This window comes from Schistocerca americana, chromosome 2, assembly GCF_021461395.2.
Source record: "Schistocerca americana isolate TAMUIC-IGC-003095 chromosome 2, iqSchAmer2.1, whole genome shotgun sequence".
NCBI lineage: Eukaryota > Metazoa > Arthropoda > Insecta > Orthoptera > Acrididae > Schistocerca > Schistocerca americana.
This window is the reverse complement of record NC_060120.1, coordinates 326,149,866-326,176,748: the sequence shown is the minus strand read 5'-3', so window position 1 is coordinate 326,176,748 and position 26,883 is coordinate 326,149,866. Positions and strand designations below refer to the sequence as shown.

At 39.8% G+C, this 26,883-nt stretch overlaps 1 protein-coding gene across 1 annotated transcript in view; it reads right to left on the bottom strand.

Annotated features, from left to right (window-relative positions):
• Positions 1-2,228: 2,228 nt before the first annotated feature.
• Positions 2,229-26,883, bottom strand: part of LOC124593759 (zinc finger protein 345-like) — a 192,070-nt gene continuing 167,415 nt past the window's right edge. The window contains exons 8-9 of the mRNA XM_047132110.1: positions 6,616-6,957; positions 2,229-3,980 (exon numbers count right to left, since the gene is read on the bottom strand). Coding sequence (XP_046988066.1) covers positions 3,666-3,980; positions 6,616-6,957 — 657 coding nt within the window. The 3' untranslated portion in view covers positions 2,229-3,665. The remainder of the gene's footprint in view (positions 3,981-6,615; positions 6,958-26,883) is intronic.

Below are 26,883 nucleotides of genomic sequence, written 5' to 3'. Positions count from 1 at the left end.
AAAACCGCCTGCGGCTTAGAATCGAGTGCAAAGCCGAAGTTCTGAAAAATGTTGGTAGGTACCGCCACAACTAACTTCTGCCGTCGAATATATGTAGCACTACACAGGCATGCTTTGCAGGCACAAAGATAAATACTGGTGCCAAAACCTTTGCGTCAGTAAATAAATTAAAAAAAGGTGGAAGACGAGTTTCTTTTCTTCGCCCCGAGTTTCGGCCACTACATTTTGATACATTATCCAACGAATTAAATACAAATTCCGTATTGTTCATCTTTTAATGTAGCAGTGTTTCAATGTACTACAAAAATCTGACTGGCAAGACTGTTTGGGATGTTTGTCAATATGGCCAACTCTACTTTCTGAATTTTTTCCTAGAGAAGAGATGGTTGCTAATAGGAACTTTTATGAATTGTGAATCACATGCAGTATTCCCTTCACCATAAGAAAAATACGAATATAAACATATTGCCATGTATTCCTTCGTGTTTGCTGCTATCTCATTTAAATCCTGTCTGCCTAATAAACCACGAAACTAGAGTGAGACAACAGCAAACGCGGAAGAATATACATATCATGTCATGTTTATATTCGTATTATTCTTATGCCTAATAGTGATACAGTCAGAAATGAAGCACAGCAATTGACTAGATTTTTAAATCTAAGATGACTCTAATTTCTGTGCAGAATGTAATGTACTGAAGAGGCGTCTGCAAAGATTTTCAAATGGAGAAAAATTTTTGCTAAACTCTCATTCAGACCATCTTCTATCACACACAGTCTATTATTCGGTTCTTGTTGATCATTATCAAAGAAAGCAACAGTGTAAGTAACAACAAATAGCAGTCTCTTGCCATTGTTTTGCTAATGAGTCAATTCCTCTCATTTTTTAAAAAATTGTAAGTGGCGGTAGCGGGCACAAAAGCAAGCCATGCCACGAGTGGAGACAGGCCGTAAACAGAGTGCGACAAACAATGCATGACACAGTACAGTAGGGGCCTAATACATTTTCGGCTTAGAGTGATGTAAACACCTATAACAAAGAGAACAGCACTTATCAGATCAAAGAAAAATACGCAATCAATTCAAACCAGACGAAGCATGTGAAAAAGGAAGGGTACCCATATAAATACAGATGGGGCGCCTGACGCAAAGCAATGGCTACCTGGTAAAGTTTAACCGCTAAGCTTACGACTCGAACCAAACTACTGTAGCTGTATCGTCATTCATTCGACCTAAATTGTGTCTCATATTATAATGGACCAACTTTGTTTCGATTTGGAGGTGTGGTATAAAATCCCCCCCCCCCCCCTTGAATTTCGAGTCTCAAATTTCAAGTGCGGCTTAGATTCGGGAAATTTTTTTCCTTGATTTCAAGTCTCATTTTTCAGGTGCAGCTTAGATTCGAGTGCGGCTTAGATTCGAGTAAATACGGTAACCCAATACTTTTTTGTACTGCTTCAGAGTAGAATTATTCTTCCAAGGCAAAAATTCAACAAATTATTGTCCATTTGGTTAATACATGATAGTAATGATTCTTCTATGTGAAAGGGTGGTTTTGAATTTATCCTCATATATGAGGTGAGTTGACCAAATTCTAACACTAATTTTTGTGCATTTTAGGAAAAGTGTATGTTCTGTCAGAGAACGAACTTTGCACACGAGATCTGAAATGACGTGGCCACTTATAAAACCTCTTATGAGCACTACTGAAGTATGGTGAACTGTGACACATTATGTATCTATGTATATATAAACAGCAAAGTTATCCTATGTGAAACATAATAGTTTTTAATTTTTATAAGGCTGTATGTTTACTTTCCAGACAAATCTCAAATTGCAGGCAAATTTGAGACACGTCAAACAATTTTTAATATTGCAACTAACATACAGTTATCCAATTGGTTTCACTTGCTTTTGTTTGGAAGCTGCCAAATTGATTATTATTGGGTCTCAGTTCTAGATTGGTAGCATTTAAAGTTAGTTACCTTATGTGTAGATATTCACATAATGTTCTGTATGAGTGGGCAGTTAGTAGATTGAATATAATGAATTATTTTAAAACAATATGGACATGAAAAGCACACCAATAATTTTTATTTCAAGAATCTCTCATTCTTCCAATATTGCGTCATTATTTATGGTGCAAAGAAGCAGAAAAATTTATCACACAACTATGAATTTCAATAGTTTGAAAACTGATAATGAACAAAATGAATAAAAGAACAAAGAACGACACATGGAGTTTTATTTCGTAAAATATGGAATGAGAGACAAAGTAGTACATCTGTAACACAAAATGTCTTATCAAAACAGGTAACTGAGCTGTCTAGCTGTCTCTTCCACATCAAACTGCCACATTAGAGGGCGGAAAAAAAACTAGGGACTGTAGCACTCATCAGTCAGTCATACACAGTTTAGAAAAAACTGTCCTTTTATAAGAAGTGCAACACAGCACTGCCATAATGAATTAAAGGGAGACCATTTTAAAATACCAGTTTGTTTCTGGAAGAGACTACCAAGACATCTATCAAATGCTCAAGAGAAAATTAATCCACTCCAGTCTTATCAACTGCTTTATCACTATATGAAGCACAATCATAAACCTCCTCACATATCATTATCCCTTCAAAACAATATTCAAATACACCACAAAAAGAACATTTTCAAAAATATCCCATGGCTTACCACACATCAGAAAATTTTCTTTTTAAACAATATACAACTCAGATAATGGCACTTTAATATACACATTGCTTCTAAATCACAAAGTAGTCTAAATATGTCACTTAATGATCAGAAGAAAATAGTGCTGTATTTTTCTCAGAAACTTTTACAATTAACCAACACAGCATCATTTGGGGTATACTGTATCAAAACATTCCTCTGTTGTTGTTGCTTTGGTTCTTCTATTAGCATCTACAGCTGACCAAATATTTCATTTTCAGAAAGTAATATTAAACAATAATTTGAACATGGATAGTACCTCTTAAATGTTATTATAAAATTGGCAGTGTCAGATGGAAAATTAAATGTCTTGCCAATTAACTGGATGTCTATCTAATAATCAGAATTTCTTAAATGCAAGGAAAGTGAAATACACACAGAAATCTTTAATACCCGAAGAAAATATTTTCACTTGGTGGTAAATTTGTCATAAAACTGCCAAGAATTAACTGACTGAGGATGCAGACATATTTAAAAGAAATGGAAGATCCTGATTTTTTGTCTGATCAGATACAGTGAAAGGCTTTTTAAGAAATAAATGCACCTAAAATAATTTACCATAGAAAACTGAAATCTTGACTAAAACATATATGGCTTAGGCATTCCCCTAATTATTAGTGGCTGCCTAATCAGGTAACAGTTGCCTAGTGCAAAGGAAATAACCCATCCCTTTGCTCCACTCTACATGACTAACCCAGTAAATTTAGAACAACATTCAAAACTCGTTTCAGTGTTCGATATCACTAGCTGAGTCTTAAAAGGGCATTCACAAGGAAACAAAAGTTTCACATGATCATATGTCAGTGTGTTAGTTTGAATTAAAAATATTCCGGCACTCATATAGGTATCCTATGCTTCGGTAATCAAGGTGTACGACACCTTGTAATGCATTTGGTCATCATGTGCCACACGTTATTCTCTTCATATTTGTGCATCTTTCTTTAACCTGTCCCTTCAGGCAGGGGAGGAGTGACACAACCAGCTTCACGTGCGTGGTCTACAAGGAGAGCTCCAGTCCGGAAGCCACGACCGCAGTCTGCGCAATATCGTGGGCCTTCCTCGCCCTCAGCTCCAGGGCCTAGTTCAGCAGCATGCTTCCGCCGTAGGTGCAAACTTAGCTTCCCCCGTAGTGTGAATGACTTGTTGCAGGCTCCGCACACATATGGCCTTGATCCAGTGTGCTGTCTGGCATGTGCTACAAATGCAGAACGCCAGAAGAAAGCCTTTCCACACTGTGGGCAGTTGTACTGTTTTACCTGAAAAAATATGAGAGAGGAATAATACAATGGTTCTGAATCTATGGTATCATCTGAAATAAACTACTATTTAATCTATGAAAAAGCAAAATAAGACACTGTTTAAGAATTCCAAGTATGTAATCACACAAAACCGTATTTCTTGTCTTAGTATTTTACGCTTTAAAGCATTTGGCTGAGTCATAATGAGAAATGTATTACAGGCATACTATATATCATACTTGTGTGATGTAATCTGCTTCCTCACAATTATTTACTCATAAACATTAGTCAGTACAAACAAGGAAAATTGTGTGTTTTGTAGAATATAAGACTTGGGACAACTGGAAAAGTTTACTCTCACATAACAAAAATTACCAACCAAAAACATGAAAATGGTTCTTAGCACATGTATAGGAGCTGGCAACATATGTTACAAACACATCATGGTAACAGGCCACAAACACAAGTCTTTTATTTTATTGAGAACAGAGGTTAAGAAAAAGCACATATACATTACTTTGTTCTGAAATGCTAATGTGGCATTATCATCTAGTTGTACGAGGATTCTGTCAGATGGTGATTAAGCAAGAAGTGGGTGTACCACTAGCACCTGATGGTCCATGGCGTACAGACGTTACGTGAGAATAGCTCAATTATATGTTCCACTATCACACTCTGTTGTTAATTCTGACATGATCATTTACTCTATAATAGGTTCGTTCCACCAAGCTATTCCCATGTCGCACTGCATACCAGTGGCAGCTTTCTTCCGGTTGGCAGAGATGACTTTCCAAACAGCTTCATTGGTGAATGCTTCAGTTGCAGAGTAATTTTTATTTTACTTTATTTATTACTAGCAACAGTCTTTAACTTGGGCCTACACAAATTCTATTGGGTTGAAATGGCAGCTCACAGACTGTATGCCTATATGTTTTTGCCAGCTGGTCTATTTTATATCTGGCGAAACACGTTCTATGGAGAGATATTATTAGTTCCACAAGTTCCACCTTTTAACACCATATCTTACTTCCTCATTGTGATGCTGAAGCCATCAATCATTTCCTCCTTCCACTTTGCCAAGGTAGGTATCTCACCAATAACAACAGAATGGTTGTGAGCATTATCAAGACAACTGTTGACAGTGTACACATATAATTCATAAAACTATCTCTTTCAACTGATCTTGTGCAGCAATCCTCTGGCAAAGTGAGTGATGTTAACTTTCCCACTTAATTACATTTGACAAACTCCTTTGACATTTTACAGCAACATACAACAAACAATAGTAATAACACATAAAATATTAACCTCACAACTTTAAGAAATGAAAAAACACAAAATCTCAATGCGCAACCAATGACCCCACAGTACAGAAAGCTGTCTGAGGTGTAAGGGAAGTGGCATTTGTTATACTGGAGACGTGGAGCTTTGACAACTGTTGGTGGTTGCTGCTGCTATACGTCACACTAGATTGACTTAATGCAGGCAGTGCCTTTTATGTGAGCCTCCCCACAAGCACTGCCAATTGTAATGCAATTTTGAACACAAAGTATAGTTTAATGTAAAATGTTTACAGCGCTTAAGACAATTACAATGGCATCTTAAAAATGTACAGTGAAACGATTTAGTTTTCAGATAAATCTATCAGTGACAGCATCTGAATAGCTGCTTCTCCACAAGTCTCCTTTAATGTGAAATATAATGCACGCTCGAAATTTCTACTGGCACTTCTATGGAACTATAAAAAACTGCACAGTTTAGAGAAATGGACTGATAATTTTTTATTCTGTAAGTTATGAAAAAACAAGTATGATGATCCATAAATTTTTAATTTGAGCACTGTTTCTACATTTGCAGCCACTCTATAGTCCAAATGTTACTGTAAAATGTGTAAAATGCATGGTGGAGAGTATTTTGTACCAATATCAGCCACAACTTTTTTTTCCCCACACAATGTGCGTATTTGGAGTTCTGCCAGATACATCTTACTATTCACATGTTTTTCAGGTCCTTGCTTTAAAACTGAAAAACAAAACTTAATTTACAATGTGATGGTTTTACTCTGTGTGCTGGTGTAGTTAAGAGAGGGAGGGGGGGGGGGAGAGGGAGGGAGGGAGGGAGGGAGGGAGGGGGAGAGAGAGAGAGAGAGAGAGAGAGAGAGAGAGAGAGAGAGGGAGAGAGAGAGAGGGGAGAGAGAGAGAGAGAGAGAGAGAGGGAGGGAGGGAAGAGAGAGGTGGGGGCAGAGGGGGGGGGAGAGGGAGAGGGAGAGGGAGAGGGGGAGAGAGAGGGAGAGGGAGAGAGGGAGAGGGAGAGAGAGAGGGAGAGAGAGAGGGAGAGGGGGAGAGAGAGGGAGAGGGAGAGGGAGAGAGATACAGGACTTTATAGGTCACCCATAAAGGTAAAAGCAGGTTGCGAACAGATGACTCACATCAAGTGCAAACAGTGACATTACAAGACAAACAAGGAATCTGATATTGTATTTGCCTGGAGAAAGAGCAAAATATCATATTAACTTGTTGGCTGCATTACTTAAAACGTAATCAAATTTAAGAAGATCCTAAGGACGATAAAAATCAGAAGAAAAACAACTACTGGTAACTAACGATGTTCAGAGGCTTTTTATATTATTCAGCAAATTTAAGTATTAACTTACCCTTGCATGTGTTGCACAATGTGCACGTAGGGCAGATGCACTGGCAAATGCTCGAGGACAAGATGGTGCAGGACAGCGATAAGTGCGTTCACCAGCATGATGACGTACATGGACGACAAGCTGCAGGTTTGTGTAGAAGTTCTTTCCACAGAGCTGACATGTGTATGGGCGTTCACCTGTATGTCGTCTGATGTGGCACCGTAGACGTATACTTGAAGGAAAGTCTCGTCCACAATATTCGCATGTGTGAATGCGTCTTCGTGGACGTGATAAGAGTCTTCGGTAACGCTCTGGGACTCTTGACACTTCACCACCAAAGTGAGTCAAGATGTGTGCTGGCATCTGAAAGTCATTTTTAGACATATAGAAGACATTATTTTTGCATTAAATCTGTTCTACCTTATTTAACAACAGAAGCCTTCAAAATGTTGATGTTTGTAAACAACACACAGTGCTATAACACATGCTAGGATAAACATATATAAAAGAGAGGAATGCAGTTGGCACTCATAATTCACTCCGCATTTTTTGAACAATGTGCAGTGAGTCACTTAAGTTCGAAGTATCTTAAGCAGTCATTTGAGAACAACTACACTGCAAATAAACATGTGAATCCACTATCTGTAGTTTTCAATCTTTTGTGTAAAAACTAAAACTTTTCCAAAAAATTACTTTAGCATGGGATGCGTCTTTGGTTTATTCACATAATGAATGATTTTTCAGTTGCAAAGCAGAAGACTCAACTTTCAACTTTCTCCTTCCCTAGAATCCAACGTAAATGCAGATACGATTATTTGTGTGTAGGGTCTTCCACAAAGAACTGAGGTACTGAGTCTCAATGATGAATCAGTGCATACTAAAGATTACAAGAGGAGTGCTGGTGTGTTGTTGTTTTTGTTGTTGTTGTTCCCACCCCCCCACCCCATAAGAACTGGTGAACCAACACAAGAAACAAAAGTGCACTGTGAACTCAGCTGTATCTCTTACTCAATAAAAATTGGACAAATGTTGTATGGTATTCTTTATCGTAATTCGTCTATACTACACCTCCTAAAATACACTCCTGGAAATTGAAATAAGAACACCGTGAATTCATTGTCCCAGGAAGGGGAAACTTTATTGACACATTCCTGGGGTCAGATACATCACATGATCACACTGACAGAACCACAGGCACATAGACACAGGCAACAGAGCATGCACAATGTCGGCACTAGTACAGTGTATATCCACCTTTTGCAGCAATGCAGGCTGCTATTCTCCCATGGAGACGATCGTAGAGATGCTGGATGTAGTCCTGTGGAACGGCTTGCCATGCCATTTCCACCTGGCGCCTCAGTTGGACCAGCGTTCGTGCTGGACGTGCAGACCGCGTGAGACGACGCTTCATCCAGTCCCAAACATGCTCAATGGGGGACAGATCCGGAGATCTTGCTGGCCAGGGTAGTTGACTTACACCTCCTAGAGCACATTGGGTGGCACGGGATACATGCGGACGTGCATTGTCCTGCTGGAACAGCAAGTTCCCTTGCCGGTCTAGGAATGGTAGAACGATGGGTTCGATGACGGTTTGGATGTACCGTGCACTATTCAGTGTCCCCTCAACGATCACCAGTGGTGTACGGCCAGTGTAGGAGATCGCTCCCCACACCATGATGCCGGGTGTTGGCCCTGTGTGTCTCGGTCGTATGCAGTCCTGATTGTGGCGCTCACCTGCACGGCGCCAAACACGCATACGACCATCATTGGCACCAAGGCAGAAGCGACTCTCATCGCTGAAGACGACACGTCCCCATTCGTCCCTCCATTCATGCCTGTCGCGACACCACTGGAGGCGGGCTGCACGATGTTAGGGCGTGAGCGGAAGACGGCCTAACGGTGTGCGGGACCGTAGCCCAGCTTCATGGAGGCGGTTGCGAATGGTCCTCGCCGATACCCCAGGAGCAACAGTGTCCCTAATTTGCTGGGAAGTGGCGGTGCGGTCCCCTACGGCACTGCGTAGGATCCTACGGTCTTGGCGTGCATCCGTGCGTCGCTGCGGTCCGGTCCCAGGTCGACGGGCACGTGCACCTTCCGCCGACCACTGGCGACAACATCGATGTACTGTGGAGACCTCACGCCCCACGTGTTGAGGAATTCGGCGGTACGTCCACCCGGCCTCCCGCATGCCCACTATACGCCCTCGCTCAAAGTCCGTCAACTGCACATACGGTTCACGTCCACGCTGTCGCGGCATGCTACCAGTGTTAAAGACTGCGATGGAGCTCCGTATGCCACGGCAAACTGGCTGACACTGACGGCGGCGGTGCACAAATGCTGCGCAGCTTGCGCCATTCGACGGCCAACACCGCGGTTCCTGGTGTGTCCACTGTGCCGTGCGTGTGATCATTGCTTGTACAGCCCTCTCGCAGTGTCCAGAGCAAGTATGGTGGGTCTGACACACCGGTGTCAATGTGTTCTTTTTTCCATTTCCAGGAGTGTATTTACCATTCCTCCTGAAACACCTTGTACACAGGAGACGACAAGATGCACATGTCAGAATACTTTTGGATATCAACTGGAGAAGATCAAGGAAATGAGAAAGGGAAATAAATTTAAGTAAAAGTGAATTGGTTACAGTAGTAAAAAGTGTATTAGATGGAATTTTAGTGTGTTAAATAAAATTAACATTAACAGGAACAAAACGAAAATCTTACGAGCGGTGAACTGAAAAGAAAGGAACACAAAGAACAGCAAAAAAATGAAACTTATGAAGAGGAAGATGCATGTGTAGCTTCACAATGGAAGTTAATGAACAGAATTGAGAGGAAGTTTATTAACAGATGAACTACGAGTCTACACTAGACAAGATGACTGAGTGGGACACTCAACAAGCCAATAGGGAAAAGCTGCTCGAGATACAAGATTACAAAACAATGTATGCAGAGATAACGAATGAAGTTCATGAAAGATAATGATCACAAACATGTAAAATGTTTGTGTATGAGAGGTGCAAAGCACAAGTAGCAGAGATTACAGTTTGGCAGATGAAGCATTCCATTATGATCCCACAAATCAAAAACACATCGTCCTTGGCAAAATGGATTGTGTGTCAGTTCTTAGGTGGAAAGAAATTAAGTAGATAAGCAATAGGAAAATATTGCATGAGTGGAAAGATTTGATTAGCACCAATGGAAATGATGCCAACTGAATGGTTTCAGTACATGACTGGAGAAACTTCAGAATTAGAACACTTCCTATGAAATATGAGAACATACAATGCCTGCTTTCAAATGACATCATTCAGGTCTACTTCCACAAGCAATGAAGAACATCAATTCCATCCTGTGTTTTTGATTAAAGGGCAAGATTAGCACAGAGTGGGATAATTTCCAAAAGACACTTATAAATTTTTGCAATCGTATTTGATTGGCAATGAACAAATGGAAGTCAATCAATATTGCTCAAATATAAGTGGTCTGAGATGGGAAATCATTGAGGAACTAGACCAAGTGGCACAAATCTTTTTTGGCTTATCTAGAAGTAAGTGCCAGTCAAAGAAGCACTAATTAAAAGCACCTGTAACACATACAACAGATCTACCAGTTACCGTATTTACTCGAATCTAAGCCGCACTTTTTTCCGGTTTTTGTAATCCAAAAAAACAACCTGCGGCTTAGAATCGAGTGCAAAGTAAGTGTAAGTTCTGAAAAATTCTGGTAGGTGCCGCCACAACTAACTTCTGCCATCGAATATATGTAGCGCTACCCAGGCATGCTTTGCAGGCACAAAGATAAATACTGGCGCCAAAACCTCTGCATCAGTAAATAAATTAAAAAAAAGAAAAAGAAGTGGAAGATGAGCTTTTTTCTCCACCTCAATTTTCGACCACTGCATTTTCATACATTATCCAACGAAGTAAATACAAATTCCGTATTGTTAATCTTCCAATGTAGCAGCATTTCAATGTACCACAAAAATCCGACTGGAAAGACTGTTTGGGATGTTTGTCAATATGGCCAACTCTACGTTCTGAATTTTTTCCTACCTATGAGAAGAGATGTTTGCTAATATGAACTTTTATGAATTGTGAATCACACGCAGTATTCTCTTCACTATAAGTATAATACGAATATAAACATATTGCCATGTATTCTTTCATGTTTGCTGCTATCTCACTTAAATCCTGTCTGCCTAATAAACTACGAAACTAGAGTGAGACAACAGCAAACGCGGAAGAATATACATATCATATCATGTTTATATTCGTATTATTCTTGTGCCTAATAGTGATACAGTCAGAAATGAAGCACGGTAATTGACTAGATTTTTAAATCTAGGATGACTCTTATTTCTGTGCAGAATATAATGTACTAAAGGGGCGTCTGCAAAGATTTTCAAACGGAGAAATTTTTTTTGCTAAACTCTCATTCAGAACATCATCTATCATACGCAGTCTATTATTTGGTTCTTGTTGATCATTATCAAAGAAAGCAGCAGTGTAAGTAACAACAAATAGCAGTCTCTTGCCATTGTTTTGCTAATGAGACGATTCCTCTCTTTTTTATTGTAAGCGGCGGTAGCGTGCACAAAAGCAAGCCATGCCGCGAGCGGCGACAGGCTGTAAACACTCATTATCAGAACGCGACAAACAATGCATGACACAGTACAGTAATGCATTTTCAGCTTAGAGTGACGTAAACACCTATAACAAAGAGAATGGCACTTGTCAGATCAAAGAAAAATAAGCAATCAATTCAAACGAGACGAAGCACGTGAAGAAGGAAGGGTACCCGTATAAATACGGATGGAGCGCCTGACGCATAGCAATGGCTACCTGGTAAAGCTTAACTGCTAAGCTTATGACTCAAACCAAACTACTGTAGCTGTATAGTCATTCATTCGGCCTAAATTGTGTCTCATATTACAATGGACCAACTTTGTTTCGATTTGGAGGTGCAGCCTAAAACTTTTCTCTTCCCTTGAATTTCAAGTCTCAAATTTCAGGTGCGGCTTAGATTCAGGAATTTTTTTTTCCTTGATTTCGAGTCTCATTTTTCAGGTGCGGCTTAGATTCGAGTGCGGCTTAGATTCGAGTAAATACGGTACCTTAATTTAGCCCGTGGGGTTTCACAAGAATAATGTCTTTTTTTTCTCAAAGATTTCCACTTAAGTTCCTTGAGTATCTCCATTAGACTTTTGTTTGGGTACAATGGCCAGTTAAAATTCTAGCAAATTGTCTCTGAGTTTATTTGATGTCTGCTGTCATGCCAACTACATAAATACTCCAAACATTGGAGATGGAGAAATATTCAGAATTGGTTGCAATAGTGCCTTGTACTTACTGCACTTTTCCAGACATCTTTCAATAAATTCGTGCCTTCTGTTTGCTTTTCCCATTATTGATTTTAGAAATTTGTCCCATTTCATATTACTTTGCAGGATTATTTGTCAATAATTGAATTATGTGGTATTCTTCAGCAGTTTATGAATGGTTTTGTAAGTGGATACTACTTGTTTCTTCCATTTTGTTATGGGAACTATCTTGTATCTATTCTATTAAAAAAGAGCTGTGATTCATTAGGCCAGGAAGTGGTACTGTACAAGTCATTCTGCATTTCCTTGCAATCGTCCTGCATCAATTTTATCAATATGTTTTAGGTTCCTGCAACAGGACATCACCTACATTTGTAACTAACCGCTGTTCTGGGACTGCAAATTCTGCAGTGTACTCAATGCGACATTTAATAGGAAATTTATCAGGGTGTGAGAATTTGTTTGCTTTTGTTTCTTAATACAGGTAGAGATTACTTTCGTGTTATTTATTCCATGTCAAATCAACACAGGGTTTATAGTCTGGAGAATGAGTCTTTACTACTGATACCTCAGTAGCATCATTCTGTTGCCTAGCAACCGCAGGTAGCCAACTGACGATGGACTGCACTCGGGCTGATAACAGGAGCACATAGCCCCTCTGTAAACCTGATGCGTGCAATCACAAAGTACCACGAGTGTCTCATGTGCAATCAGTGCTGTCATTTAGTCGTTTGTGTTAATAGTTCAGTTCATAGTTTATTTTGTTTTTGTTGTTGTTAGTGTTTATTTGCTACTGTTGCCTTTTGACCAATGGACAGTGAAACAAGTAGTGGCAGCCCAACAAGTACAGTGTAACAGAGTAAGAAAAGTGTGCTACACAGCCAGGCCCATGAATTCATGTGTTCATTGAGGGACTACTTTGAAAAATGAAAGGAAAAAGGTGAGCCCTTATTTCCTGTTCCTCAGGCTGTTAAGAGGACCGTAGCACTGAAAATAAGAATGAACACTGTGGTAACAATAGGGAAAGAACAGTACAGTATAGACTGTGGTGGGAGTGGCACAACAAGGCTGCACACATCAGGAAAGAAGCAGCTGTGGAAGAAGCAAGTGACAACTTCGGAAGATTTTGAGACAAACTCTATTTGTCATAATATTGTAAGAGAAGGAAACATGCCACTCTATCTAAATTACAAGCACCACTTCAGAAAGACAATCTTTTTAATGGAAGCAAATTTCATTACATACAGTACTGGAAGACATAGGCTTCAGCTATTCTGTGTTTAACTCATACAAAATATTGATGAAAAGGACAGGTGTAGTCACATGGCAATGCAGATTCCTGCGGAGAATCATGGGTATGAGATTTGAAAATATAATGTGGATAGATGAAACATGGTTGAATGTCAGCCATTCTTTACATATCGGCTGGAGAAAAGGAAGGCCAGAGGGAACCATGGCAGTGCCCGTGGGGAAAAGGAGGGTGAGTTATTGTTTTACATATAGGTACTTCAGATGGTTTTGTGACAAACTGCTTGTTACTGTTTCGTTCAAAAAAAGACAGGTGATTATGATGTCACTTCAATGCCACTGAAGGGATAAGAGCGTCAATCAAAAACTACATTGCTGCAAACAATAAAAAATTCATGATCTCTAAAGCTGAATACCTTTTTGTAGCAGCTATCAATCAAGTACAAGCAAAATGTGGACAAAAATTGTGAACAGTACTGCAAGTGTAATCAGAGAGACAGCTGAAGCCAAAGGCATTGTGGAAGAATACATAGAAAATTTAACAGTAATGAGAGTGGTGCTTTCCCATTAGCATAATTGCAACACACTCAAGAAAGCAAGGAGTGAGCAATTCAACTGTAAGTAAATTCACACGTACAAATACGATCTGCATGCTGTCGATGCTTTTGTTTCTGCTTCTAGAGAACGCATACAAGTACAGACCGGGCGCAAAGTACCATAAGTGAAATCCTGCAACATAGCCACCTGTCTGCCCGAACTGTCGAGACCAATCACGCATCTCATGGACTATAACACTCACCATCTCAGATTTTCTTGAAATTTGGTGTTGGTATGCTGTTGGTACAGACTTAGAAAAATATTAAATTTTACTGAGATATGTCAAATCGTTTCTGAATTACAAAGCTGCAAAGTTACCATAAATGGCCCCAAAAACAGAGCTTGGCAGTTTTTACAATTGCTGTAGAAGCTTTCCTAACTGAGCTACAGACCTGGGATAAATACCATTTTATAGCATTTTCATGCACTTTACAGTGGTATACAATAATATATAGGTTAATATAAGAAAGTTCTTTTTAAAAAATTTAAAATTTTAATTAATTTTTTTTTTTCAAAAGTACACATTTCAAAATTTATTAAATGAGTAGCTAGCATTGTTGTAAATCACAGGCCAAAATATAAATTTGGGATGATAATTTCCTCATAAGTAAAAAAGAAGACTGAAACTGTATTCCCAATAATTTGACTGTGTACTCATGTTTATTGTTACAACAATAACCACTTTCACTTTCATAGGGTGAGTGCAACCCTTCCTAAGTGGATGTATGGTGAGTTGATTGTGTGTAATAACCTAGTTACTTGTGAACTGGTATTGAAGATTACTTACTATTTAGGTCAAATATTTAATACTTCAGTAAAATAAGGTGTTGTTAGAAGCTATAGGGTGACTTAAAATCAATCATGAAAATATAAAAGTTGCTGGCTAATTTTTAACATATGATTTTCTACTTTAACATTAAGTGTGTTTGTGTGCCCTGCCCCCCTCCCCAGATGAAACTGACACGTTGCTCTCATATCTGCAAATAGTCAGTGGTTCAAAAAACTGTGATAAATGTAGGAAGGAAACTATGATGTTAAAAAATGTGCAGTCCCTAAGTGACAAAAATGTTGAACTTGATCATTCTCTCTCAAAAACATTATTGCAGACTGATACAGAATTTATAGCTACTTCGGAGGTTGTTCTGGCACTTAGTATATCTCTTGAACAGTTGACAAAGTCTCCCACTGCTAAGAGAAAAGACAAGTAGTACTGCACATCGAAAGTAAGAAAAAATTCCACAACTGCGAAACGTAAACTTTTTTCTGTTTCTGCTGAAAGTCAGTCATTAGAAAACGATAGCGATGTTGAGAAATGTGAAGTCGTAAAAAAAAATTTGAAAAACAAGTTCTCCAGTTGCACAAGTAGGGCAAAAAGGCTAATGCTTCTAACACGTTTACCCGGTAATTGGAACATAAGAAAGATAAAGCATGAATTTTTGGAAAAGCCAAATTTAAAACCAGGGAAAAGCCTGCCACCAGAGGCAGTTGGAACTGTATGTTCATTTTATGAAGATGATGTAGTCAGTAGGGCAATGCCAGGTATTAAAGACTGTGTTACAGTTACTGAATCAGATGGAAGTAAATCGAAGATATCAAAAATACTCATATTGCATAAACTTAAAGAAGCATACAAAAATTTTAAAGACAAGTTTTTCAGCATAGAAAAAGTTTTCTCAAAATTTCCTGAACTGGGACCTAAACATTGTATGTCATCAGGTCAAAGTGGCACACACACTGCTTATGAGTGCATAAATCGCCAAAACATGAAACTCATGATAGAAAATACCAAACTGAAAATGGTAACAGAAGGTAAAATTCAAAATTACAAGCAATGCCTCACTTAAGTGCTTTGTAATCCATCGTCTATTGCTTGCAATACGTCAAGGTGGAACAGAGATGTGTAAGATTTTGGAATCATCCTTTGCTGAAAATTCAATGGAAACTGTACAATTTCACCGCTGTAATCTAGAGACTTTAGAGAAAGATTCAGAAGAGTTAATTCGATTTATTCTGCAGCAAGTTATCCTCTGTGGTTCGGCACGACTTAATCACCAAGCAGCAGGGATATTTTCTTAACTGCACAAAAGAAAATCTGAAAGAATCAGAGTTCGTTGTCACGTGCGATTTTTCTGAAAATTATAGCATTACTGGGCAAATGAACACATCACAATTTGACCCTTTGTTATATATTTCAAAGACGAAAATGAAGTTGAACATCTTAGTTATGTATTTGTTTCTGCTTCACTTGAGCACAACACAGTTGCTGTATGTACTTAATCCATGAGCAGGCACGTGTCGCACTTTGTACGCATGTTGTCAAAAGTTGTCATTATGCTATCGAGGGAAACACGTATAAGCTAAATCACAGTTTAATTTTAGTTTATTTAAACAACAATACAAAAAATATATTACATCACTAATTTACTATTTGATTAAAAAATATATTACATCACTAATTTACTATTTGATTAAACAAATAAGAAACTTTTGTATCTTTCTATTGTTGCAGCGTATACTGAACAAAAGCAACCTTTCATTGCAATATAAAAGGACAAAAGCTTTATATATTGAAGAAGTATCAGTTATCATGAAGTTCCTTCCATCTACACAGTTAACTGTCTTGTGCATTTTCGGGAAATGCTTTACACTTCTCACATGTATGCATTGCTATTACATGTCCTTTGCAAACAAAGCTATGGCATGAGTTACACCTGATGGTAGTAGATGTGTTTCTTGCTCGTCCACATGTTACACACCGACCTCTTTTGTTGGTGGTAGGCTCCTCAGTTCTTTCAACACGTTGGTCTTTGTATTTCATGAGGAGTGCAATGTTGGCAGGAAGTGAGGCTTCACGAGAGACAGTGCTAAATCTTTCAAAAATATTCTTCTCTCTCTCTCTCTCTCTCTCTCTCTCTAGAGCACAGAATACAACCAATGGCCATCTTCTTGTCACCCATGCGACAGAATACGTACCTCCCAGTTGATCCACTGTGTCGACTCCTCCCTTTGTTATATTGTAATCCAAAACTATCTCTGGTTTACCTGTAACTTCGTCAATGATTCCAAAATCGTGCATAGTTGAAAGTAATATAACTGTCTTGTTTTGTTTCAGCACATACAAAACAAGTGTCACATCATTCTGAAAATCAAATAAAGAGGGCTGGATAGCCCTACATTTCACGGGTAAAAATTCTTGTGGGATCTCACGTTTGTTTCTTCTCAACGTGCTGATGCAAGTTAGTCACTTTTTCAAAAGGGAGTTGGCTAAGGAATAGCTAGTGTACCAATTATGCACTGTAACGTTTCTTCCTGAGTCTTCAATTTGAGTAACTACCCTTCCTAAAATATCACAGGGAGAATTAGAAACATTGTATGGTCCTTTAAGTTGTTTACCACAATATACTTCAAAATTACAGTGAACAAAAGAACAGTGACCCCAGAAAGCTTGCAAATTGTCGTCTACTGTCACAAATTGTCCTACTATAAAGCATTCTTGCAGTTCACCAGAAAGGCATCCAGTATTTGCCTTGTTGCATCAAGTTTATCAGTTACTCTTCTTTCTTGCTTTGTACTCTTGTCATCAAAGTGCATACATCGTAAAAGGAACAGAAATCTCCTGTAGCTCATCACAGCTTTTGTAATCTCCGTACCAGTACCATCTGCTGTCACAGTTCAATGACATTTGTGTGGTTTGCTTTCTTAGTCCCGATGAGATACAGCAATCCCAACAACGCCATTATTTCACGCTTTGTAGTTTCGTTAGCATCCCTTTCTCTGGAATGTTGTACATATTCTTTCTTAGATTGAATGTATATGTTCGTGTATTTTACAATTTCATCAATCATTTCCAGGCTAAGTATTGCCCATAAAGCCTCTGTTTCACTTCTGACCCCTCTGGCAACATATGTAGGCCCAGGAAATATTTTCACAATATTCTTTCTTTTTGTTTTCTAAGTCACTTTAGGACATATTTTATTCCATTTACACTTTTCGTCCCTCCCAGTAATCATCTGAATTGTGGACTTGATAAGAATCTGAATCGTGGTCACTTCATGTGATAGATTCCTCTTCTTCTTCAGAACCGTCATCGTTCCCATTGTCTGGTACAGAGTTGAACTCCGGATCATCACTGAGTAACCAATCAAGCACTTTGTCAGCTTTGATCTCGCCCTGCACAGTGATATACCCGCTTGTTATGTGTTATCTTTTGATTCGCTTAAAAAGGAATGAAATAAAAGTGAAGGAAAAATTACTTACATGACCGGGCATGTGGTGTACTTTATACACCAAGATGAAACACTCACAGTTTATTTCAAAGTACTGTAGCTCACATGAACCAATGCATCACAACTTCTCACTGCACTAGCTGAAACAATAATGCAGGAGTAGGTAGGGGCTTGCTAGTGTAAAACAACAATGGAACTGTGCACGATAATGTTATCTGCGGTTGGCGCACTTTATACACAGCGCGCCCACTCGAAGGTTTTAAAAAAACATCCTCATAACTTTACTGACAGTCAAATTACAAAAGCTTTCAAGAAAGTGATTCTATTCTTCAGATGACCTGCTTTTCAATACAAAAACAAAAAGAACTACTGAGGCTTCTGTTTCCACGAAGAAGATTTTAAAAAGGAAGCAGATTGGCACTTTTTTGCCAGAGCGAATGGCAAAGGGGCTTGTGACGGTGTTGGAGGATCTGTAAAGAGATTGGCAGCTTGAGCCAGTTTGCAAAAACCCTATGAAAACCAAATACAAACCCCTTGCAAGTTTTTGAAGGGGCAGTAGAAAACATTAGCAATGTAGACTTTGCATATTCAGTTCAAGAAGACTATACTGAATCAGAATGTTTCTTGAAAAATCACTTTGAACAAGCACTGAGTATCACAGGAACGCATCAATGCCATGCATGCATTCCAAAAACTAAATCAAAAATATTGGTGAATAACTTTTCTTTGGATTCAGAAGTTTGTGAAAAGGAAGTGTCAAAATCTCCTGATAAACTAAAATTAGCAGCTGTATCAGGCTATATCACTGCTGTCTATCAAGCAAACTGGAGACTCAGTTAAATCTTACAGAAAAATGAAGAACTTGGTGAAGTAAAATTAATTTTTCTTCATCCAGCTGGGCCATTTACATCCTTCTCACATCCAAGAAATGCTGATATTCTGTGGGTATCAGTAATGGCTGTTCTGATGAAAGTTATGGCTGGCCATTGTGGCCGAGCGGTTCTAGGTGCTTCAGTCTGCAACCGCGTGACCGCTACGGTTGCAGGTTTGAATCCTGCCTTGGGCGTGGATGTGTGTGATGTCCTTAGGTTCGTTAGGATTAAGAAGGTCTAAGTTCTAGGGGTCTCATGACCTCAGATGTTAAGTCCTATAGTTCTCAGGGCCATTTGAACCATCTGAAAGTGATGTGTATCAAACAAAGGAAGCCTTTTCAAACATAAAATGATAACCATATCCTGTTACTTAATAGTTATTTACACTATGTTCAATTTACTTGAATCTTTATCACAACAGTGTTCATGTTTATTTTTATGAAAATGTCAATATTAGTAATGTTGTAATAATTAACATGAGTACACAGTCGAATTATTGAAAACAGAGCTTCAGAGTTCCTTTTTTTTTTTTTTTTATATACTTATTATCATCCCAAATTATACTTTAGCCTGTGGTTTACAACCATCTAGCAACTCATGGAATAAATTTGGAAATTTTAAAATATGTTCTTCTTGCAACAAAAATTAAGATTTTAAATTAAAAAAAAAATAATTTTCTTATGTTAACATATATCTGATTGTATAGCAAAAAAGGGGTGTGAAAATGCTGTTGCTCAATTAGGAAAGCTTCTATAGCCATTCTAAAAACTGCCACACACTGTTTTTGGGCCCATTTATGATAACTTTAATTCAGAAATGAGTTGACATTTCTCAGTAAAACTTCATATTTTTTGAAGTCTATGCCAACAACACACCTGTGCCAAATTTCAAGAAAATCTGAGATAGTGAGGTAGAAAATGATCTTTTCCTGAGTTGATTTGACATGGACATTAACTGTCTAACATTTGTATAGCAGCCAAATGATCATCAAGCAATAGGATCTTTACATATAAAATATTACAAGGCAGAATTAAATTCTAACTGTGAAAATGGTTGTAGGCTGCTCGCATACACTTTCTTAATGATAATGAGTTGCCATTAAGTTTCTTTTATCAGTTCCCCTACCTTTTCTTTTGTAATGACAGGGTAACATATGTTTTTTCAACTCCAAATGACACCATTAGACCACTGCAGGTCTTTACCATCTTTTATTGCCTTACTTGGAATGTTATTACATAGAGTATGATTTACATTGTCTCTGAGCTTTCACTCTGCTCTTCATCATATATAAGACTAGTGCACCTGGCAACATATTTCGATTTCTAACCTGGATGTATGTCCTATATCTCCTTCTGCCTCCTCTCTCTGTCCATTTCATCCTCTCCCCTCTTTTTGTCCATCTCTTCCTCCTTGCACACTCTCTCCGTCCATCACCCCCTCTCTGTGCCCATCTCATCCCCCCCCTCCCCCCTGTCCTGCCCATCTCATCCCCCCCTCCCCCCTGTCCATCTCCTTCTTCCCCATCTTCTTGTCCACATCTCCCCTCCTTTCTGTCCACCTTCTCTTCCCTCTCCCACTGGCATTGAGCCATATTTATTGTTATTGCCACAAAAACATGTTTCGGAACCAAAGTCACTTAAAATAAATGGATAAATCGGTAGGGATAATTGGTACACAGGGTCTGAGAGACCTCTCCTGCTGCTCGGTAGGCTAGTAGCTTCAAATAAATTATTTGTTTATTTATTAACATTACAGAGTGAGCCACTGCCTTGGTAACTCTAGTGGGTTGTTTTCTACCTAAAAATTAGTCACACACTGCAGAGAGAGATTCATCGTCTTTTTCTACAGATTCTGTCAGTGCTGTTATTTTTCTCATGTTTTTCATAACTACATTGTTAATTTAAAAAACCATGTGGCAGATAAAGTAAATTTTGTGAAACGAAACCTAATTTTTCCATATATCTTAAGAAGAAAGTAAGACAAAAGGAAATATTTAGACAATAAAAGAAGTCCGTTTACCAGACTATTTCAAGTGCGAGGGCTTCAGTAAACATTTTCAGCCTATCTCACCTGAATTGGTATGTTCTGTTCTACTATGTATGTATGTTATGTCGTGAGATTAACTCTAAGTGGTCTGTGTATGAAATACGACTACTACTTGTTACAACAATTACCTCCTCCATTTGCCCATGTCGTGAGCAGGCGAGGAACCTCCGGCCTTGTCTCCCCAAGGGGCACTTCTTATCTACAAAATGCATTTGTGATTGTGAAGCTGACTCTTGTTATGGTACATATGTATTTTTATGTACAATGTTATTAAGATCAAACAATGGAAAATCCAGGATGGAATGTAACAATATTGTGAAAAGGAAAGATGCTACTCACCATATAGTGGACATGAGGAATCGCACAGAGGCACAACAAAAAGACTGTCACAAATACAGCTTTCAGCCATTAAGGCCTTCGTGAACAATACATGAAAGACACGCACGCATGCACGCACGCACGCACACACACACACACACACACACACACACACACACACACATGACTGCAGTTTCATACAACTGAAACCACACTGCCAGCAACAGCAGCACCAGTGCATGATGGGAGTGGCGACTGGGTGGGGGTAAGGAGGAGGGGATGGTGGACAGTGAATTACTGCAGGTTAGACGGAGGGCAGGGGAGTGGTGGGGAGGAGTGGGGGGGGGGGGGGGGGGGGGGGGGAGCGGAAAAGGAGAAAAGTAATGTGATGGTGGAATGATGGCTGTGTAGTGCTGGAATGGCAACAGGGAAGAGGCTGAATGGGTGAGAATAGTCATGAACAAAGGTTGAGGCCAGGAGGGTTACGGGAACATAGAATGTATCGCAGGAGAAGTTCCCACTTGCGCAATTCAGAAAAACTGGTGTTGTTGGGAAGGATCCATATGGCACAGGCTGTAAAGCAGTCATTAAAATAAAGGATGTCATGTTTGGACAACAGGGTGGTCCAATTGTTCCTTGGCCACAGTTTGTCAGTGGCCATTCATGTGGACAGACATATTATTAGTTGTCATGCCCGCATAGAATGCAGCACAGTGGTTGCAGCTTAGCATGTAGACCACATGACTGGTTTCACAGGTAGCTCTGCCTTTGATGGGACAGGTCATGTTAGTGACCAGACTGGAGTAGGTGGTGGTGGTGGGAGGATGTATGGGACAGGTCTTGCATCTAGGTCAGAAGGCAGAAGGACTTGGCCAGCTGTTAGATACTTCCACCTACAAACATTGCCACAGTGACCCCATTCCAGAAATCCAGCAGAATCTCCAGTCACTCCTCAAATCCTTAGGTTCATTCCAGAGCCTGCCCTCAGAGTCCATCTCTCTGCTCACCCCTACCAGTCCCTGTGCTCCTACCTTCTACATGCTTCCTAAAGTCCATAAACCTAACCACCCAGGATGCCCTATTGCGGCCAGTTACTGCAACCCCACTGACAGAATCTCTGCTCTCATAGACTAACACCTTCAACCTATTACCCTGAACCTACCCTCCTATATAAAGGACACCAACCATTTCCACCACCGACTCTCCACAGTTCCTGCCCCTTTACCACACGGTGCCCTGCTTGTCACTATTGATAAGACATACCATAACTCTAACATTCCTAATGCCAAGGGCCTTGCAGCTATTGAACACTACCTTTTCCCATGCCCGACGGATTCCAAACCAACAACCTCCTTCCTAGTCGCCATGACCACTTCTCCTTCGAAGGCATTGCCATTAAACAAATCCAGGATATGGCTACGGGCACCCGCATGGCACCACCCTATGCCAACCTATTCATGAGCCACCTAAAGGATTCCTTCCTAAAATCCAGAATCCTAAACCACTCACCTGGTTCATATTCACTGATGACATCTTTGCAATCTAAACAAGGGTGAGGACACCCTATCCACATTCCTCCTGAACCTCAACAACTTCTCCCCCATTTGCTTCACCTAGTCCTACTCAACCCAACAAGCCACCTTTCTAGATGTTGACCTCCACCTCAAAGATGGCTACATTAGTAACTCAACCTACTAACCACCAGCAATACCTCCACTTTGACAGCTGCCACCAGATCCATACTAAGAAGTCCCTTCCGTACAGCCTAGCCACCAGTGGTAATCGCATCTGCAGTGACAAGTGGTCCCTGACGAAATATACTGAGGGTCTCACTGAAGCCTTCACTGACCATAATTATCCTCCCAACCTTGTACAAAAACATATCTCCCGTCCCTTATCTTTTCAGTCTCCCACCACCTCCCAAAGTCCCACAGTCCGGCCACAGAGGAGCATTCCCTTCGTAACTAAGTACCACCCAGGACTGGAGCAACTGGATTACATTCTCTGCCTGAGTTTCGACTACCTCTCATCGTGCTCTGAAATGAGAAATGTCCTGCCCACTATTCTTCCCATCCCTCCCACAGTGGTATTCCGTCATCCACTGAACCTACACAATATACTTTTCCATCCATACACAACCCCTGCTCCCAGCCCCTTACCTCATGTCTCATACCCCTGTAATATACCTAGATGCAAGACCTGTCCGATACATCCTCTCACCACCACCTACTCCAGTCAAGTCACTAACATCACCTATCCCATCAAAGGCAAGGCTAACTGTGAAACCAGTCATGTGAGCTACAAGCTAAGCTGCAACCACTGTGCCACATTCTATGTAAGCATGACAACCAACAAGCTGTATGTCTGCGTGAATGGCCACCGACAAACTGTGGCCAAGTAACAAGTGGACCACCCTGTTGTTGAACACGCTGCCAAACATGACATCCTTCATTTTAATAACTGCTTCACAGCCTGTGCCAGCTTTTTTGAATTGCGGAGGTGGGAACTTTCCCTGCAATACATCCTACGTTCCCATAACCCTCCTGGCCTCAACCTCTGTTAGTGACAGTCCCCACCCATCCAGCCCTTTCCCTGTTCCCATTCCAGCACTACACACCCGTCATTCCACCATCACATTACTTCTCTCCTTTTCTGCTACCCCCCCCTCCTCCCCACCACTCTCCTGTCCTCCGTCTAACCTGCAGCACTTCACTGTCCATCACCCCCACCATACTATCCCTCCCCCTCCCCGCCCCAGCCTCCTCCTAACCCCTACCCAGCACCACTCTCATCATGCTCTGGTGCTGCTGCTCGCAGTGTGGTTTCAGTTCAGTTGTCTGAGGCTGCAGTTGTGTTTGTGTGTGTGTGTGTGGGGGGGGGGGGGGGGGGTCGCACGCGTGCATGGTTATTGTTGATGAAGGCCTTAATGGCCGAAACCTTTATTTGTGACAGTCTTTTGTTGTTCCTATCTGCGACTCAGAATCCCCAATATATGGTGAGTACCAACTTTCTTTTTCACAATATTATGTTTAACAGTTTGCATCTTATACAATTTACGTATCACACAATTACATATTTGAAAATAATGACCCAAAGAACTAAAAAATCACTCACTTTACTTTTTACAAACAGGAAAATTCTTTATTTTATTTTACAAAATTATTTCCAGATTCCACGCATATATTACTTGTAGTATTGACAAGTAGTCACAATATAGTGGAGATCTTGAGTCGGGAATGGACACAACGAAAGGACTGTCAAACAAGTAAGCTTTTGGCCAAAAAGCCTTCATGCAAACTAAACACCACACACACACACACACACACACACACACACACACACACGTCTCTCGCCACCACGCCCAGAGACTGTGGTCACCTGTGTCGTATGCATTTGCACGAGTGTGGGTATGTTGACTAACTCGGAGGAAAGCTTTTTCTGAAACATGCTTACTTGTTTGAGTCTTTTTGTTGAGCCTGTCTGTGACTCAACATCTCTGCTATATGGTGATTAGCAATCCATCCTTTTCATAATACTGTCATTATTCCAGCCTGGATTTTCCACTGTTTGAGTTTACTTGTAATATTGTTGCAGTTGTGTGACACGGTATATGTACCTGTATCCGGTGGTATTAGTGTGTCATGTTGTCATCTGCTTCTGTATATTTATTTGTTTCCATATCAGCATTGTAGTCTCTAATGTCCCACGTATCATACTGCAGCATAGGTGTGTGCTTGTTCGCGATCTTGTATATAGCCATTGCTACTCGTGAGTATTGCGTAGCATTCTTGATATTTCTTCAGTGACACAGTTAAGCATTTTTCATTCATCTGGATCTCTTAAAGCTTGTCCTATTGTCAGATGTTTCCCATTCTTTTTGCCATGTCTCTACCTTCTAAGGATTTAATTGCCATTTTTCTGTAGAATGCTCCCCTATTATCTCATGTAACTTGTCCAGTCTTTCCCTTTTGAGACAGTATACTGCTGCTCTGAGTCTTAATAGTTGTGTCAAAGGGGTACATTGTAAGTACAACGTATAGGGCTTCCACAGATGTGGTTCCAAATGCACCTGACATTCTGAGCAGTACACCTCCTTGCCCATACCATACCTCACAATGGTTTTGTGGGTTGCGAAGTTGATGTGCCCAGCCACTTAATGTGAAGCACAAAATAGTTCAAAGAGGGCTGTATTATACATTCATAGCACTTGCAATAGCAATCTGCAATGAGCTGAGTGTAGTGCGGCAAGTTTGTGCATTGGTCTTGTGGCCTTTTCAATCATAAGTCACATGTGCTCATTGAATGTCAACTGTTCACTGATGTGTATTCCTAGTTACCTTGTTACTTTTTCTCTGTATGCCAGGGCTGTTCAGTCTAATTTTGGGGTTTCCCTGCAGTGCCTCTTTGATCAGTAAGTATACTACATTCTTTGCCGCAATTGTAAGCTTGTTATGACTGTACCAGTTACATATTTTTACAAGGAGTTGTTCAGGCTTGCTTTCAAGTTGTGCTCTCGAGTTTACTGTTATTACTCTAGAAAGTTGCCAGCATAGGCAACTATACCCTTAACCCTATCATCTTCATCTAGATTGTTTAGGAGAGGTTCTACGGCATTACCCAAGAAAATTCTATGAGAGTATTTCACATAGTTTTAATCGGCAAATGGGTAGGATTACAAGTTTCACACAATTCAGACTCCACAGTAGTATACGCCATAAACATAACTTTCCTGTTTTGTGTTAACACTGGCAGTGAGGAAGAAAACAAGAAAAGCAAATATTGCATATACATTTTTTGTTTAAAATTGTATATAAGGTGAAGGAATACATATGGGAGAAACAGTTGGTCTACAGCTACCATTGTTAACCACTTAATGCCTGCATACATTTCTTCATGGAAGAAAAAGAATCAAAAATTGTGTTGCTCTAGAAGTACCCTAAACATTCGTGACATGGCAGCACATGTCAGAAGCAATGGTAGCTTTGTGTAGAACCTGCACCTTTCCGCACAGGTAATTGAGAACAGTTAACCTTACACTTATCAGAGTCATACTGGTATGATGCAAATTCACAACACCTGTCCTTATGATGTTAAGATTGACTGTCACAAAGAAAATGATACCATACATTTTCACATTTCTTTTTGCAGTCAGTTTTAACACAAAGCGTATGCCCATCAAGACTTTTCGAGGTTTTTGTTAACAACTTCCCCCTATGATATACTATATACATTTATATACTGAAAATGTAGGGCATATGTCCGACAAAATGTTTATTATAAGATTGTTTAAAAATCTGAAGTAAATGAATCAAGAACGTTTCAAAATTTTTGCTCACAGCATTTCCATATGCCTGCCTGAACATTTATTAGAGCTTTGTGTAAAAATTTGAAGTAAACCATTCAAGAACTTTGTGAAATTTTTGGAAACAATGTCAAACATCTACTGTCTTCCTAAAACGGCACAGATTTTAAATATGTATTTTTATATCACATATATTACAAAAATATGTAGCCTGTGTCTGTCTGAATGTTTATTAGAGTATCTTGCAATAATATCATGCAAGCCAGTAAAGAACTTTTTTAGTTTTTTTCTGACAACGATTTCCATTGACACACACACACACACACACACACACACAGACACACACACACACACACACACACAC